General features: G+C 41.9%; 1 protein-coding gene across 3 annotated transcripts in view; it reads right to left on the bottom strand.

The window, feature by feature from the left end:
* The window catches only part of slc12a4 (solute carrier family 12 member 4), a 165,176-nt gene extending 151,798 nt beyond the window's left edge, over positions 1–13,378 (bottom strand). For all 3 annotated transcript variants that reach the window (XR_006314143.1, XM_043707018.1, XM_043707017.1), the window contains exon 1: positions 13,012–13,378. Coding sequence is in view for 2 of the 3 variants with exons in the window: in XM_043707018.1 (XP_043562953.1) it covers positions 13,012–13,177 (166 nt within the window). In the remaining variant the exon portion in view is untranslated. The remainder of the gene's footprint in view (positions 1–13,011) is intronic.
* Between the last annotated feature and the right edge of the window lie 5,005 nt (positions 13,379–18,383).

Genomic DNA, 18,383 nt, shown 5'->3' with positions numbered 1-18,383 from the left:
TAAGGACAAAAGGGTAACTAGGGAGAGAATAGGGCCCCTCAAAGATCAGCAAGGCGGCCTTTGTGTTGAGCCGCAGAAAATGGGAGATACTAAATGAGTATTTTGCATCAGTATTTACTATGAAAAAGGATATGGAAGATATACAATGTAGCAAAATAGATGGTGACACCTTGCAAAATGTCCATATTACAGAGGAGGAAGTGCTGGATGTCTTGAAATGCATAAAGGTGGATAAATCCCCAGGACCTGATCAGGTGTACCCAAGAACTCTGTGGTGAGCTAGAGAAGTGATTGCTGGGTCTCTTGCTGAGATATTTGTATCAACGATAGTCACAGGTGAGGTGCGGAAGACTGGAGGTTGGCTAATGTGGTGCCACTCTTTCAGAAGGGTAGTAAGGACAAGCCAGGGAATGATAGACCAATGAGCCTGACATTGGTGGTGGGTAAGTTGTTGGAGTGAATCTTGAGGGACAGGATGCACATGTATTTGGAAAGGCAAGGACTGATTAGGGATAGTCAACATGGCTTTGTGCGTGGGAAATCATGTCTCAAACTTGATTGAGTTTTTTGAAGAAGTAACAAAGAGGATTGATAAGGGCAGAGCAGTAGATGTGATCTATATGGACTTCAGTAAGGCATTTGACAAGGTTCCCCATGGAGACTAGTTAGCAAGGTTAGATCTCATGGAATACAGGGAGAACTAGCCAGTTGGATACTTTTTGTCATTTACATAAATGATTTGGATGCAAACAAATGAGGTATAGTTAGTAAGTTTGCAGATTACACCAAAATTGGAGTTGTAGTGGACAGTGAAGAAGGTTACCTTAGATTGCAACCGGATCTTGATCAGATAGGCCAATGGGCCGAGAAGTGGCAGATGGAGTTTAATTCAGATAAATGCAAGGTGCTGCATTTTAGGAAAGCAAATTTAGCAGGACTGAAACACTTAATGGCAAGGTCCTCGAGAGTGTTGCTGAACAAAGAGACCTTGGGATGCAAGTTCATAGCTCCTTGAAAGTGGAGTCACAGGTAGATAGGATAGTGAATAGGGCGTTTGGTATGCTTTCTTTTATAGGTCAGAGTATTGTGTACAGGAGTTGGGAGGTCATGGTGCGGCTGTACAGGACATTAGTTAGGCCACTGTTGGAATATTGCGTGCAATTCTGGTCTCCTTCCTATCGCAAAGATGTTGTAAAACTTGAAAGGATTCAGAAAAGATTTATAGGGATGTTGCCAGTGTTGAAGGATTTGAGCTATGGGGAGAGGTTGAACAGGCCGGAGCTGTTTTCCCTGGATCGTCGGAGGCTGAGGGGTGACCTTATAGAGGTTTACAAAATGGAGGGGCATGGATAGGATAAATAGACAAAGTCTTTTCCCTGGAATCGGGGAGCCCAGAACTAGAGGGCATGGGTTTAGGGTGAGAGGGGAAAGATTTAAAAAGGATCTAAGGGGCAACCTTTTCACGCAGAGGGTGGTACGTGTATGGAATGAGCTGCTGGAGGAAGTGGTGGAGGCTGGTACAATTGCAACATTTAAAAGGCATCTTGATGGGTATATGAATAGGAAGGGTTTGGAGGGATATGGGCTGGGTGCTGGCAGGTGGGACTAGATTGGGTTGGAATATCTGGTTGACATGGACGGGTTGGACCAAAGATGCTGTACATCTCTATGACTCTATGACATAGGAGTGGAAGTAAGGCCGTTTGGTCCATCGAGTCTATCCCGCCATTCAATCATGGCTGATGGCATTTTCAATGCCACTTACCCACTCTCCCCCCATAGCCCTTAATTCCTTACAAGATCAAGAATTTGAAAATGTGTTGCTGGAAAAGCGCAGCAGATCAGGCAGCATCCAAGGAACAGGAGAATCGACGTTTCGGGCATAAGCCCTTCTTCAGGAATTCTTCAGATCAAGAATTTATCAATCTCGGCCTTGAAGACATTGAACATCCTGGCTTCTACTGCGCTCTGTGGTAATGAATTCCACAGGCCCACCACTCTCTGGCTGAAGAAATGTCTCCTCATTTCCGTTCCAAATTGACTCCCTCTAATTCTAAGGCTGTGCCCACGGGTCCTAGTATCCCTGCCTAATGGAAACAGATTCCCAGTGTCCACCATTTCTAAGCCATGCATTATCTTCTAAGTTTCTATTAGATCTCCCTCAACCTTCTAAACTCTAATGGATACAATCCCAGGATCCTCAGCCGTTTATCATTCGTGTGAATCTCTGCTGGATATGCTCTAGTGCCAGCAGAATGTCCTTCCTGAGGTGTGGGGCCCAAAATTGGACACAGTATTCTAAATGGGGCTTAATTAAAGCTTTAGAAAGTCTCAGTAGCTCATCGCTGCTTTTACAATCCAGCCCTCTTGAGATAAATGACAACGGAACGGCACACTGGCTCAGTGGTTACACTACTGCCCACAGCACCAGGATCCCAGGTTTAATTCCAGCATCAGGCCACTGTGTGTGGAGTTTGCACATTCTCCCCGTGTCTGCGTGGGTTTCCTCTGGGTACTCCGGTTTCTTCCCACAGTCCAAAGCTGTGCAGGTTAGGTGAATTGGCCATGCTAAATTGCCAATAGTGTTAGGTGCATTAGTCAGAGGGAAATGGGTCTGGGTGGGTTACTCTTTGGAGGGTCGGTGTGGACTGGTTGTGCCAAAGGGCCTGCTTCCACGCTGTAGGGAATCTAATCTAAATCTAATGATTACATTTGCTTTCTTAACCATGGACTCAACCTGCAAGTCAACCTTTAGAGAATCCTGGACTAGCACTCCTAGATCCCTTTATACTTTGGCTTTATGAATTTTCTCACCATTTAGAGAAATAGTCCATGCCTGTATTCTTTTTTCCAAAGTGCAAGACCTTGCACTTGCTCATATTGAATTTCATCAACCATTCCTTGGACCATTCTCCTAAATTGTCTGAATCTTTCTGCAGCCTCCCCACCTCCTCAGAACTACCTTCCTGTCCACCTAACTTTGTATCACCTGTGAACTTCACCAGAATCTCCCCAATCCCTTCATCCATATCACTAATATATAGAGTGAACTGCTGAGGCCCAACACTGAACCCTGCAGGATACCACTTTTCACTAGCTGCCATTCCGAAAAAGAACCTTTTATCCTAACACTCTGCCTTCTGTCAGACAGCCAATCCTCAATCCATGCCAGTAGCTCACCTCAAACACCATGGGCCCTCACCTTACTCAGCAGCCTCCTGTGAGGCACCTTATCAAAGGCCTAGTGGAAGTCTAGGTAGATAACATCCACTGGGTTTCCCTGGTCTAATCTACTTGTTACCTCTTCAAACAATTCGAACAAGTTTGTCAGGCATGATCTCTCCTTACTAAATCCATGCTGACTTGTTCTAATCCGACCCTGCACTTCCAAGAATTTAGAAATCTCATCCTTAACATGGATTCTAGAACTTTACCTACAACCGAGGTTAGGCTAATCAGCCTACAATTTTCCATCTTTTGTCTTGATCCTTTTTTGAACAAGGGGGTTACAACAGCGATTTTCCAATCATTTGGGACTTTCCCTGACTCCAGTGAGTTTTGAAAGATTACAACCAATGCCTCAGCTATTTCTTCAGCCATCTCCCTCAGAACTCTAGAATGTAGCCCATCTAGACCAGGAGATTTATCATATTTTTAGACGTTTTAGTTTTTCTAGCACTTTCTCTTTTGTAATGGCTACCATACTCAACTCTGCCCCTTGACTCTCCTTAATATTTGGGATAAATGGAGTGAAATGGAGTGAACCTCCATTCAACATGGATGTAGCCATTGTGAAAGGTCATCCTAGTACATATCATAACAGATTGAGGAAACTAAGCTGAAACATCATTCCTGAGTTTGTTGAACATAACAATTCAGCAGGCATAATAATTGGGACAAACACAAACAGGACCTTCAGCATACATGTTAACCGTGACTTGATGTAAAGCATAGACAAAAAAGAAAAAGGGAGGCAACAAAATTGTAGCCAATGCCTGCATAGAAAAAGACAAAACCAAAAGATGAGGGAGTGATCTTTACAGAAAATCTGACAAATTTTACTTTTACAGTAAAAATGATCCATATGAACAATGAAACACTTTTCTGCACAAGGCAAATCAGGGTAATGAAATACAATCTCACCAAACCCTCAATCCCCATTACAGTGCATAACTCTTTAGATACGAGAGCCTCAATGCTTTGTCTCTATTCCCACACATGGTACATTTTTCAGAATAGTTATCATTCTTGGAGTTCTTCCTCATAGATAATGCAGTGAGGTGTGAAGTGATGCATTTTTTTAAGAACATGGAGGGGCAATATAAAAGATAAAATGTTAAAGCAGATGCAGGACAGAAACATTGGGAGTTTATGTTGAATATGACAAGAAGATTTAAAAGTCACAATATCCTGGGCTTCATTAAAAAGGCATAAGTATCACACAAAAACGTTATGCTGAATCGTGTAAAATACTGAACATGATCCATAAGTGTCATGGAGACAGATTCAACCAATGTTCTCAAAAAGCAGATTGTGCAAGTACTTGAAATGAAATGAAAATTGCAATGCCATGGAGAAGTGCTGGGGAATGGGGCATGTTGAAATAACCCCCCCAGCATGGACGAGGGTTAAAAATAGCCTTTTCCTGTACTTTAACTATTCTGTGATTTTGTGACCTGTTTCAAATGTACTTAAACAAATACAAAGAACAAAAGGAAAGAGAGCACAGGAACAGGCCCTTCAATCCTTCAGGTCTATGCTGATCCAGATCCTCTATCTAAACCTGTTACCTATTTTCTAAGGGTCTGTATCCCTCTGCTCCCTGCCTATTCACGTATCTGTCTAGATACATCTTAAATGACCCGATCATGCTCGCCTCTACCACCTCCACTGGCAACACATTCCAGGCACCCATCACCCTCTGCGTAAAGTTTTCCATGCATATCTCCCCTAAATGTTTCCTCTCTCACCTTGAACTCGTGACCCCTAGTAATTGAGTCCTCCACTCTGGGGAAAAAGCTTCTTGCTACCCACCCTGTCTATACCAGTCATCACTTTGTAGACTTCAGTCAGTTCCCCCATCAACCTCTATCTTTCTAATGAAAATAATCCTAATCTACACAACTTCTCTTCATAGCTAGCGCCTTCCATACAAGGCAACATCCTGGTGAACCTCCTCTGTGCCCTCTCCAAAAGCATCCACATCCTTTTGGTAATGTGGTGACCAGAATTGTATGCAGTATTCTAAATGTGGCTGAACCAAAGTCTTATACAACTGTAACATGACCTGCCAACTCTCGTACTCAATACCCCGTCCAATGAAGGAAAGCATGCTGTATGCCTTCTTGATCACTCTATGGACCTGCAATGCCATGTTCAGGGAACAGTGGACCTGAAAACCCAAATCTCTCTGCACATCAATTTTTCCCAGCACTTTTCCATTTACTGAATTGGATCTTCCAAAGTGCATCACCTCACAATTGTTTGGATAGAACGCCATCAGCCATTTCTCTACCCAACTCTCCAATCTATCTATATTATGCTGTATTCTCTGACAGTCCCCTTCACTATCTGCTACTCCATCAATTTTAGTGTCATCTACAAACTTGCTAATCAGACCACCTTTATCTTCCTCTATATATCACCAACAACAGTGGTCCCAGCACAGATCCCAATGCAACACCAGTAGTCACAGGTCTCCATTTTGAGAAACTCCCTTCCACTACTACTCTGTCTCCTACTGCCCAGCCAGTTCTCTATCTAGCTAGAACACCCTGGACCTCATGAGACTTCAGCTTCTTCATCAGCCTAACATGGGGAACCTTATCAAGCATCTTACTGATGTCTATGTGTATGACAATCTACAGCCCTTCCCTCATCAATCATTAAAAGGAAAAATAAAAATTATTTTTAAGAAACTGGGCTTAGGAAATAACCAGTTGATTAGTTTGATCTTTGAAAAAGATTAAATAGATGTTATTCCAAATTAGTAGATTAGTACTTGAAATGCTATTTAACAAAGCAAATTTCTCAGATGAAATTTCTTTCATAGCAGGAAAAAAATCAAGGATTACCTTATTAGTTGGGAAGGAATGCTTTGACTTTAAGTTGCATACATTACCCAATTTGTAAACTTACAAATAAATAAACAATAGAAATTCAGTGGTAATGAGAACATTTTCAAGGGTAAGATTTCTATTTATAAGCAAATTAACTAATGTGCAACAATTTACAACATCAGAATGAAGTAGCAGGTGAAAAGTTATTCCCTCATGCTCAGTCACTATAAACATTGAGCAGGTTTATTTAGCTGTTAAATTTACTTTGGTAGCATTGACACCATGAAAAGAGAAAAGTGTGACCACAATAAACGGATTGCAAAAGGGGCTAAATGTATTGCGAGTACAGATAATGACCATACACAAAATGACAATAGATGCATTTGGTACGAACAATGGTTATCGAGAGAAAAGACAGAAATACAATTAAGGAAGAGAACAAGGGAAGTGAAATATTTACATTGTGCCTTTCACTTTAGCACATACCCAAAATGCTTTACAGCCAATTAAGTACTTTGTAAATGCCGCCACCCTTGTAATATTGGAAAATGCAACAGGCAATTTGTACATAGTAATCTCCTACAAACTGCAAAACATGATAGTCCAGATATTGTTGCAAGTGACACTGTTCATTGGATTTACACTTGACCAGAACACTTCTGACACTCTGCACAGCAGGGTATGATCAGCCAAAGAATCAAATGGCACAGCACCCTCTCCAGAGCATCTGCAGCACTTGTGAACAGGGTAGACACAGTATAGTTTGTAAGCAGACTGAAGAATTGTTAGTGCACTGGCTGGAACAGTGAGCCAAGTGTCAAATCAGTCACTGAAAGTAGAATCAAAGAAAGGGAAAACATAATGAGGAAAGAAAAAAAAAGTTAACGTCTTTTTAAATCCTGAACACTAATTAAAATAAGACTTCACAAGTTTCAATAAAAAGACGTATCTAGAAGAAAATAAGAAATATACTATTAAAGAGGGTATTTTGACTCTATTTAGAGCATTTATTCCGTAATTACAATAAATAAGAACCGTCACACTATCCACTGCATGTGAATTGAGATTCAGAATGAGGTGTACTTCTAGAAACCTTGGACAACAACACCTCCGACAGGGAGCACAACCTCAGTCATGCAAAGAACAAAGCAAATATACAGCCCAGGAACAGGCGCTTCAGCCCTCCAAGCCTGAGCTAATCCAAATCCACTGTCTAAACCTGTCGCCCAATTCCTAAGCGTCTGTATCCCTCTCCCGTGCCTGCCTCCACTACCTCCGCTGGTAATGTGTTTCAGCCAGCTATCACCCTCTGTGTAAAGTATTTGCCTTAAATTTTTCACCTCTCACCTCAAAAGTGTGACCTCTCGTTATTGAATCCTTCACCCTGGGAAAAAGCTTCTCTCTATCTACCCTGTCTATACCCTTCATGATTTTGTAAACCTCAGTCAGGTCCCCCCCTCAATCTTTCTTCTAATGAAAGTATCAACTGAACGTATGAAAGTATGCATTGTAGTATCAACTTGGATCATAAAAATAAAATAAAGATTTGTGTTGTTATAATACCCTTCATAAATCCCAGGTTATCCAAAAGTTCTTTACAACCAGAATACTTTAAAATGCAAGCACAATTGTAACATAGAAAATATGGCAGCCAATTTGCATGCACATTTCCTTAAACAATGACGATGGACAGATTTTTTTTGTGATGATGATTGAGCAATATTACCAAAGATAACACTGCTTTTCAAAAACAAAAGGTGCAGGGCTTTTTATCATGTCTCAAAAGGGCTGATAGAGTTTAGTATCTCATTCAAAAGACAGTATCTAGGATATTATACCACTGCAGTGGAGTGTTACAAGAACAGGAACAGACCATTCACCTCTTCAAAAATTTGCTGCCATTTAATACAATCACAGCTTATCGAACACTTCAAGGCCTTTTATCTTAAAACTCTGCCATTGGTTATCATAAATCTATCAATCTCTGCTTTAAAATAAACATAATGACAGGTTTCCACAGCCCACTGCGGTACAGAATTCTATGTATGATTTGAGTTGACATTTCATTTATTTTTAAAATCGTGGCCTCTGCTTTTAGAATCCTGCCTGTCTGGGGAAATATCTTACCTGCATCCACTCTGTCTATCCCTTCAGGAATTGTGTAGGGTTCAGTGGGATCACCTTTTATTCCTGAAAACCCAAGATACACGCCCAGCTTGCCAAATCTCTCTTCCTAAGCAAGTCTTTGTTGCACCATGACTATGGCAATAACATTGTTCCTGGGTAAGGAGACCAAAACTGCACACAGTACTCCAAGTACAGTCTAATAAAGCTCCTAGACAATTGAAGCAAGACTTCTCTACTCCTGTATTCAAATACTCTTGCGATAAAGGCTAACATTTCATTAGGCTTTCTAATAGCTTGTTGTACCTGGGTATTAGCCTTCAATGACTTATCAACAAGCGACTTATCGAAAAGGCAGATCCCTTTGCACATCTACATGTCACAGTTAAGAAATGTTTACACATCTGTTCCTACTACTAAGATTGATAACGTCACACTTTTCCACATGAAATTTCATATGTCCACTCACCACGCCTGTCCAAATCCTCCTGAAGCTGCTTTACATCTTCCTCACAACACACACTCCTGCTTAGCTTTGAACCATCTGCACATTTGGAAATATCACATTTGATCCCCACATTCAAAGCATTGGTAAATATTGTGAACAGCTGGGGGTACAATCCTTATGTTACCCCATTAGTCACAGCCTGCCAACATGAGAAGGGCACATTTATTCCACAGTTTTTTGTCGGTTAGCCAATCCTTAAATCATTCCAGCATAATTATCTTCAATCCCGTGTTATAATTTTGCTGACTAACCTAGTGGGAACTTTATCAAAAGCTTTCTGAAAATCCATGTACACAACACCCATCAAAAAAAAATCTCAAGTGAGTCAAACACAATTTTCCATTTCAAATCTATTCTGATTAAGGCTGACCATCGCATTTTTTATCCAATTGTCCATTTATCACATCCTTTAGGATAGATTCTAGCATTTTCACTCCTACTGATATAAGGCTGACAGGTCTGTAGTCTCCTTTTTTCTCCCTTCTTAAATAGTACAGTGACATTTACTAGCTTCCTATCTGCAGGAATCATTCCCAAATCTATGGAACTTTAGGAAGTGATCTCCAATGCACAGACTCTCTCTAAAGTCTATATGCCAGAGTATTGGACGTAGCTATCAAGTCTTGGGCACTTAAGTTTCACCCCCATTAATTACTCCGTTACAACTTTTGCACCAATACTAGTCTCCTTGAACTCCCCATTCTCCCTGATTACTTGGATATCTAATTGAGTAATTACTTATATATTCTTCAGTGCAAAGATACACAAAATATGAATTTAGCTTCTTCACCATTTCTCTATTTTCCATTTAGGCCAAATCAGGAGAATTTTATAATGAACCCACATTCATCTTATCCAAATGTTTTGTTTTTACATGCCTATAGTACATTGTATTTTTATGTGTTGGCTACAGTACACTCATTATATTCTTCCTTTTCTCATAATTTCTTGGTCTATTTTGCTGTATTCTGAAAACTTCACAATTGTCAGATTTCTGATTATTTCTGGCCACTTTTCTAAGCCTTACCTTTTACATAATCATAAACTTTTTTTTTAAAACAGCTTATAGTTCACTGACTGAGTTATTGCACTTGGAAGGATTGCATGGCTGCTTTAAACCATGTCATAATTCTTTAAAGGCTGCCCAATGCCTATACACAGTCATGCCTTTCCAAAATCAGCAGTGCCAAATTCTGCCTCAGGTTTTTAATAATATTCTTTAGTCAACTTTAACACTCTTGCTTCAGATTGAACCACCTTACTTTCAAACATGTAAAAGTCTGACGTCATATTGTGCTCACTTTCTGTTACAAACTTTGCTTTCTTCCAATATGGGTTACCCCTTGCTAGTTAAGCAAACAGCAGTAACAAATCCCCCTGCAGGGATATCAGTCCCAATCCTGTTAAGATGTGACCTATCTAGCCTGTACAGCTTCCCCTGCCTGAAAACTAGCCCCAATGCCTCAGAAATCTGACACCCTCCCCCCTTCCATACCAGTTCTCCAGCCATGTGTTCAATCATTTGATCCTCCTATTCTTATGTTCATTGACATTTGACACCAGGACAGAGTCAGATAGCACAGGAATAGGTCCTTCAGCCCAACCCGTCCATGCCAAACATAATCCCAAACTAAACTAGTGCCACCTGCCTCCTCCCGGCCCATATTCCCACCCCCCAAAATCTTTCCCATACATGTACTTATCCAAATATCTTTTAATTGTTGTAATTGAACACACAGCCACCACTTCCTCAGGAAGTTTATTCCATGATGCAAACCACCTTCATTTGCCACTCATGTCTTTTTTAAAATCTCTCTCCCCTCTCACCTTAAAAATGTGCTCCTTGGTCTTGAAATCCCCCATCCTAGCGGAAAGACAACTACCATGAACCTTACCTATACCTCTCATTATTTTATAAACTTCTATCAGGTCACCTCTCAACCTCCTACACTCCAGTGAGAAAAGTCCCAGACTATCCAGCTTTTCTTTATATCGCAAGCCTACTATACCTGGCAACCTCCTGGTAAATCTCTTATGAGCCCTCTCCAGCTTAATAATATCTTTCCTATAACTGGGCAGCCAGAACTGGACACAGTATTCCATAAGATGTCTCAATGTCCTGTACAACCACGGCATAACTTCCCAATTCCTATACTCAAAGAACAGATGAATGAAAGTATGTGTGCCAAATGCCTTTTTAACCACTCTGTCGGAATGTGATGTAAACTTCAAAGAGTTATGTGAGTGAACTCTGAGGTCCTTCTGTTCTACTACCCAATACCTGACCATTAATTGTATAAGCCCTATACTTTTGCCTAAGTCTTATACATGTTTAATTGTACCAAAATGCTATACCTTGCACTTATCCAGACTGAACTCTGTCATTTTTCAGCCCATTTACCCATTTGTTCAAATCCCTTTGTACTCTTAGAAAGTCTTCTTCACTGTCTACTATGCCACCAATTTTAGTGTCATCTGCAAACTTACTAACCATGCCTTTTATATTGTCATTCAAATCATTTATGTAAAATGACAAACAACAAAAAAGGACCAGAACTGATTCCTGTGGAACACTGACAGTTACAATTACGTATCCAAATGGCAAGCTCACCCGGAATCCTATGTGAACTAACTTTACCGATTAGTCTATCATACAGAACCTTGTCAAAGGCTTTACTAAAGTCCAAGTAAATGAGGTGTATAATTTCCTTTCTGATGCTCTGAAATCTATTTCAGTACCTTATTCCACTATGTTGTTGGTACCAATGTGACCACAACTTCCAACTGATTCCCCCTCCCCCAGAAGGCTGTTCTGCAGCTGCTTTATGGAGATCCTTGATCCTGGTGGCAGGGAGGTCATACACCATGGTAAAAATCACATTTAATGTCACAAAAACATCTATCTGATCCTCTGACTATGGAATCCACTATTATATTGCCCTTTCATTCTTTTATGTAACCCTCTATACAGCAGAGACTCATTTCTGACTGCACTCCACCAAGGAACCATTCACCTTCACTAGTTTCCAAAACAGAATACAACTGGCAAGCATGAAAATCTCAGAGGACTCATGCACCACTTGACTAGCTTTGGTAGACAGTCTGGTAGTCACCCATTCCGTCTGCCTGTACACTTCTAATCTGCAGTGTGACCACTGCTGTATGTGTTAACAAAAACTGAAAATGCTGGAGAAACCCAACAAGTCTAGCAGCATCTGTAGAGAGCAAGCACAGTCAACATTTCTGAAGAATGGCCACTGGGTGTGAACTCTGCTTTCTTTTCACAGGCGCAACCAGACCTGGTGAACTTGCTCAGCAATTTCAGTTTGTGCTTCCGATTTCCAGCATCTGCATTGGTTTGTTTTCTTTATTTTATTTATGCTGTCCACATTTGGAAAATTGCACGCAATTCTGGCCTCCTTGTTATTGGAAAGGTGCTGTGAAACTTGAAAGGATTCAGAAAAGATTTACAAGGATGTTTCCAGGGTTGGTAGATTTGAGCTATAGGGAGAGGCTAAATAGGCTGGGGCTGTTTTCCCATCGGTGTTGGAGGCTGAGGAGTGACCTTATAGAGGTTTATAAAATCATGAGTGGCATTAGGATAAATAGACAAGGCCTTTTCCCTGGAGTAGGAAAATCCAGAACTAGAAGGCATAGGTTTGGAGCAAGGGAAGGAGGTGGGGGGGATTTAAAAGGAATCTCAGGGGCAAAGTTTTCACACACCAAACCTCCGAAGAGTAATCCACCTAGACTCATTTCCCTCAGACTTATTTACCTACCATTTTGGGTAATTTAGCATGACCAGTTCACCTGACCTGCACATCTTTGGAGGGTGGGAGGAAACCAGAGCACCCAGAGAAAACCCACACAGACACAGGGAGAACATGCAAACTCCACACAGAAAGCGACCCAAGGCTGGAATCGAACCTGCGACCCCAGCACTGTGAGGCAGCAGTGCAAACCACTGAGCCACCATGCCAGCCCTTTAAAAGGCATCTGGATGGGTATATGAACAGAAAAGGCTTAGAGGGATATGGGCCAAGTGCTGACAAATGGGACTAGATTGGGTTGGGATATCTGGTCAGCATGGACGAGTTGGACCAAAGGGTCTGTTTCCGTGCTGTACATCTCTATGACATAATCCCCTGAAACACAGATGCACAGCAAGTGACTCCAAGCCTTGATTTTTTTTTTGTTCTCACATCTCTGGGGTGTGACTGTGAATCCACTACAGCCTGATTCGGAGGTAGGTTAACCCTGGAGTGGGGAAGGTTAGAGTATGTACCACTGGTGACAGTGACACCTGAAGCACAGTCCCACCTGGTCCACTGGAGGCCACTGGCGTAGCGAAGGTGGAGGTCTCACCGCTTTTCGGCTGCTCTTCGAAGTTACAGGCATCCTGTTTCTCTTCCTCGCGGGCTTCATCCTCCCTGTCACGTTTGCTTTTGCCTTTAATGAAGGTGATGATGAACCTGCCCCTCGACATGCCCGACCTGGACCGAGCTCCTCAAACACTGGCACAGCTCAAAGCAAACTTTCCAACTCCACACCACCGCTCTTCAGCCTCCTCCATCATCAACTTCAACTCGGCCCAGCCAGGCCTCCTGCCCTGTTACTGCCTCCCTGTCACCGTTGCTAACGACATCAAAGACAAAGAAGCCACCCACCACCTTCACCTGGAGCCTCCATTTACCTGCGGCACTTCAGACGGGGCGCATGCGCGGCGTGTCGCACCGCCTCCTGGGAGCTGTAGTTCCAGCAGCGGGCGCCTGGACTACAACTCCCATGAGGCCGCGCCCCCGCCCCACAGCAATCAGCGCCCATTGGCTGCGCCGCTCAAGGAGGGAGATTCAAAGCGTCAATCAGCATGTGGTCCCGACAGCGCCAGTGCCAGCACCTCCTGCAGCCAATTCATTGCCTCTGTGGGATTACTCACTCATCATATCGCCACCACAACAAGTTATTGTGGTGAGCATCCAACATTTGGGTGGCATGGTGGCTCAGTGGTTAGCGTTGCTGCCTCATAGTGCTAGGGACCTGGGTTCTATTCCAGTCTTGGGCAAATGTCTATGTGGAGTTTGCACATTCTCCCCTTGTCTGTGTGGGTTTGTTTTGGGTGTTCCAGTTTCCTCCCACAGTCCACAGATGTGGATTGGCCATGCTAAATTGCCTTTAGTGCCCAGGGATGTGCAGATTAGGTGGGTAATGCAGGGTTACAGGGATAGGATAGGGGGTTGAGTCTGGGTGGAATGATTTTTGTACAGTCGGTGTGCACTTGTTGGGCCAAATGGCCTGTTTTCACACTGTAGGGATTCTGTTCTATTTTTGGAGCACCAAGGGGTTACTTTAACGACAAAACAAAAACTGCAAATGCTGGAATCCAAAGTAGACAAGCAGGAGGCTGGAAGAACACAGCAAGCAAGGCAGCATCCGGAGGTAGAGAAGTCGACATTTCGGGCATAACCCTTCTTCAGGAACCTGTGTTTAAACAAAGAACTACAGATGTTGAAGATCTGAGCCAAAAGGAGAAATTGCTGGAGAAACTCAGCAGGTCTGGTAGCATCTGTGGAGAGAAAACAGAATTAATGTTTCAAGTCCAATGACCCTTCTTCAGAGTTGCTCTGCATAAAACTGTTTTAACTACAAGGACAGTCAGTCGACCATTAAATCTCCATGCTGCTCTGCTAACTAAGAAATGTAGTCTATTTTGATCATAGAATATGAAGCACAGTTCCTTAATATGCTCACAACCAGTAGCTTTTGAATTCAGTGCATTGAACTGCCATATTTAAAGGGAGAACGTCCGTTCCAAGGACGTTCTCAAAAGCTTCCAGGTTCCTACATCTCATGAGCACACTGGCAGTAAAATAACAAATAGCATACTAGAAGCATAACAAGAGACATACACACTTCCACAACATCATCAGACTAGCACACTATCAGTATAACATCAGACCATCATACTTGCGCTATAAGAATCGACTAGCACATTTACACTATGACATCAGACTTGTATACCACCACTACAAATTCAGATTAGAGCACACTCACTTTATAGCATCAGATTTGCACACAGTCACTACGATATACTAGCACTACAATATCAGATGAGCACTATAGCAATAGACTACATTGTGACAAAGCTGCCCCTTTAACAAGATTATGTTGTCCTTGTTTTCTTTCAGAAAGGTCGTAAAACACACAGACTTCAAAATGTCTTAAGTTGAAGGGTTTTAGGGCCAGTTTGATTATAGCTAACAGATGCTACTTCAGGCATCATACTTTCAAGTATTTGAAAAAAAACACTTGTACAATGAAAAGGGAGTGGCCAGTTATCCCCGTGCAGCTATTCTCTGGTTTGGTTTGGTTTTTACATAGTAGAGTTTGGAAGCTGCTGAACCCAAAGAAGGAGGTCCATGCTGAACCTTTCTCTCTGACATCTTTCCTCTAAGATCCTGTGTTTGATTTTACCTTTTGTGCCAAGGGATATTTATAGGGAATGTGGCAAGTGTTTGGAACAGCATCATTAGGTTGGAATAATATGTTGGTTTTCAGATAGGTTAAGTTATTCACTATTCTGTTCTCTTTTGTTTGTGTTTCACACAGTAATCTTGCAACTAAATTCTGTTTTGTTTAAAACTAAGTGGTTTGACCAGTTGCATCTCTCTTGGAATATCTGTTTATACCTGCTTAAAACAACTAGAAAAATTAGGGTCTGGGCCACTTACTTCAAATATTTTGATGGGGTTGGCCTGGTCCATAACAACATCGACTCCAGCACTGCATCATGAGGTTAGCACACTTGCACTGTGACATATGAACTAGCTCTCATGTACCACAGTAACTCTCTAGCACAATAGTACCAAAACATCAGATCAGCACACACGCATTACAACATCAGGCTAGGACTGTAGCATTGCATCATGAAACTAGCATTACATCAGGCTAACATGCTGTCACTATAACACCAAACCAGCACACTAGCACTATACCATCATAGCAGCACATTCACTCTACAAATCCAGAGTAACACACTAACAATATAACATTAGACTAGGGGACACACATACACTATGAATAGTTTATATTTAACTGCTTTCTCTTGTGTATTCCTGGCCAGGAAATGTCTTTTGACTTCTTTTGGTGTAACACATAGGAGATGGTTCCAGATTTTGCACAGTAATTCCTCCCTTGAAGTGTTTCCCTAAAATTCCTTGACTTTCCAAGTGTGACTTTTTAGTGTTTTGTTTGAGGACTGGGAAAATCAACACAGGAATTTTCCTGAGCATATCACTGAATTATGTTCTCAGTATTTTTCTCATCTGCACATACTTTTGAAAAACAATAAAACTTGTCTTACTGAAAAGCTCAATATATTTATAAAATATTTCAGGCTATGCCAATTCATCTATACATCAGGAGCAATGATTATAGAGCGATATGGCAGATATTCAGAAGTAAGTTGCCTCAGTAACTATTTAATTCAAGGACAGTGAACTGCACAGTACCATTCCAAAGTGGAGAAAAATACCTGAAAGTGATGGAAGTGAAATTGGTAGTCTGACAACATGCAAAGTTTAGTATTCTTTATATTATGTTGTTGCTGTGCTTAAAATCAGCAGTTATTTCAAGAAACAATATGTGAGCTCTGTCATTATTTTTATCATACTTTCCAGTACGGTAATTCAATAAATTGTTGTCAAGCAAATGCATTACCACCAGGGGGTGCCATATACTCAGCTTTCATTCACTTGTACTGTATTTCTACAGGTGAAGAACACATTTTTTTTCCAACTTAAATGCCAACAAAATATTGCAGATTCCAGAGACATGAAATGATGACAGAAAATGATGGAGGAACTGAGCAGGTGTGGCAGCGTCCATGGGAGTTGGAGAAACAGAAAAATACAATTTTTAAAACAATTTTCTGGATATGAACATGCAGTTTACCAAAACATGTTTTCTACTTCACTGTGAAGTATGAACTTCCTTTCTTCCAGTTTTTGCCATTGCATTCCCTGTGCCCAGCACCAACTAGAACCATCCAAAACCAGAATCCGGGTAGTACCAATGCTGTTCTGATTGAGACACTCAGAATTAGATAATTCAATTTACCTTTTCCCTTTGTGCTTCTGTAGTGACTGTTCCAAGTTTTAGTGCATCCCTCAGCATGTAGTCCCGGATCTTAGAATGTGGCAATGTACAGCTTTTGGGTGAGGACAACTCTTTGAGCTGGCACAGCAACAAGTTTCAAGCAGACTAAAGAGTATCTTTCACTGAATTGATGGATTGAAAATGGGTGGTGTCTACGGGAACATAACGTGCAATCCTCTAGATTAGATTCTCTACAGTATGGAAACAGGCCCTTCGGTCCTACAAATCCACACCGACCCTCTGAAGAGTAAACCACCCAGACCTATTCCCCAAAATTACCCCTGACTAATGCACCTAATACTATGGGCAATTTAGCATGGCCAATTCACATGATCCGCACATCTTTGGATTGTGGGAGGAAATCAGAGCATCCAGTGGAAATCGACACATACAAGGAGAACATGCAAATTCCACACAGACAGTTGCCCGAGGTGGGAGTCAAACCCAGGTCCTAGGTGCTGTGAGGCAACAATGCTAACCACTGAGCCACTGTGCTCAGATGAAGGGAGAGAAAACTGTACCCACGCTGATGGCTACCAACCATTGTGTGCAGCTATATCAAGCTGTCAGTCGGTCAGTCAAGGGCAATATCTGATCTCAGTCGGGGGCTCAGACAAAATCTGTCAGCTGCTGGTCAGGATCAGGGTCAGAATCATGGATTATACTTCATTATAATTCAGGGAGAAGGCCATAATCCATCTAGTGATGTGATCAATGAAAGTAAAAGGGAGGCTGTCAGGTTCATTGCTTGGGCAAGTTGGGAAGTCAACTGTAGGGATTGGAGACAGCATAGTTGGATGCAGAGTGCATAATAATTACAAAGGAGGACAACTCAACAATACAGCATTGAGGGACATGAGATTCCGAAGGAGGACAGTCATCGATAGCCACCTTGCTTTGATGGGGGTCATTGTAGCAAAACTAATGTATGTGCCTGGGGCTCAGGGAGATGAGCAGTTAAGTAAAACCATTGGATGAGAGTTCAAACCTGATGAGATCAACAGGGAGTTCAAAGGAGAAAGGAAGAAGGAGGGGTCACTCTGATTGAGGCTAAGCCTGTTACTCACATTGTGAAGCACTAGCTGTATTTCCCTCCATCCAAATCCCAAAGCACAATGAAAATGGATAATGATTGTCACCATACCAGAAGGGGGTGGAGTAAGTGTTTATTTGTCCAACAAGGTTTGAGACATCCTCACGCACTAACAATCTCCTACTGAATTTGCATGACATGGTATTTGTTACGCACATTGGAAATAAAGTCTCCTATGTCAATGGCCATAAGACCATAAGAGCATAAGACATAGGAGCGGAAGTAAGGCCATTCGGCCCATCGACTCCACTCCGCCATTCAATCATGGCTGATGGGCATTTCAATTCCACTTACCCGCATTCTCCCCGTAGCCCTTAATTCCTTGTGGCATCAAGAATTTATCAATTTCTGCCTGGAAGACATTTAGCGTTCCAGCCTCCACTGCACTCTGTGGCAATGAATTCCACAGGCCCATCACTCTCTGGCTGAAGAAATGTCTCCGCAT

This window comes from Chiloscyllium plagiosum, chromosome 17 (genome assembly GCF_004010195.1).
Source record: "Chiloscyllium plagiosum isolate BGI_BamShark_2017 chromosome 17, ASM401019v2, whole genome shotgun sequence".
NCBI lineage: Eukaryota > Metazoa > Chordata > Chondrichthyes > Orectolobiformes > Hemiscylliidae > Chiloscyllium > Chiloscyllium plagiosum.
The sequence above is the reverse complement of the archived record's forward strand: the minus strand, read 5'-3'. Positions and strand labels throughout refer to the sequence as shown.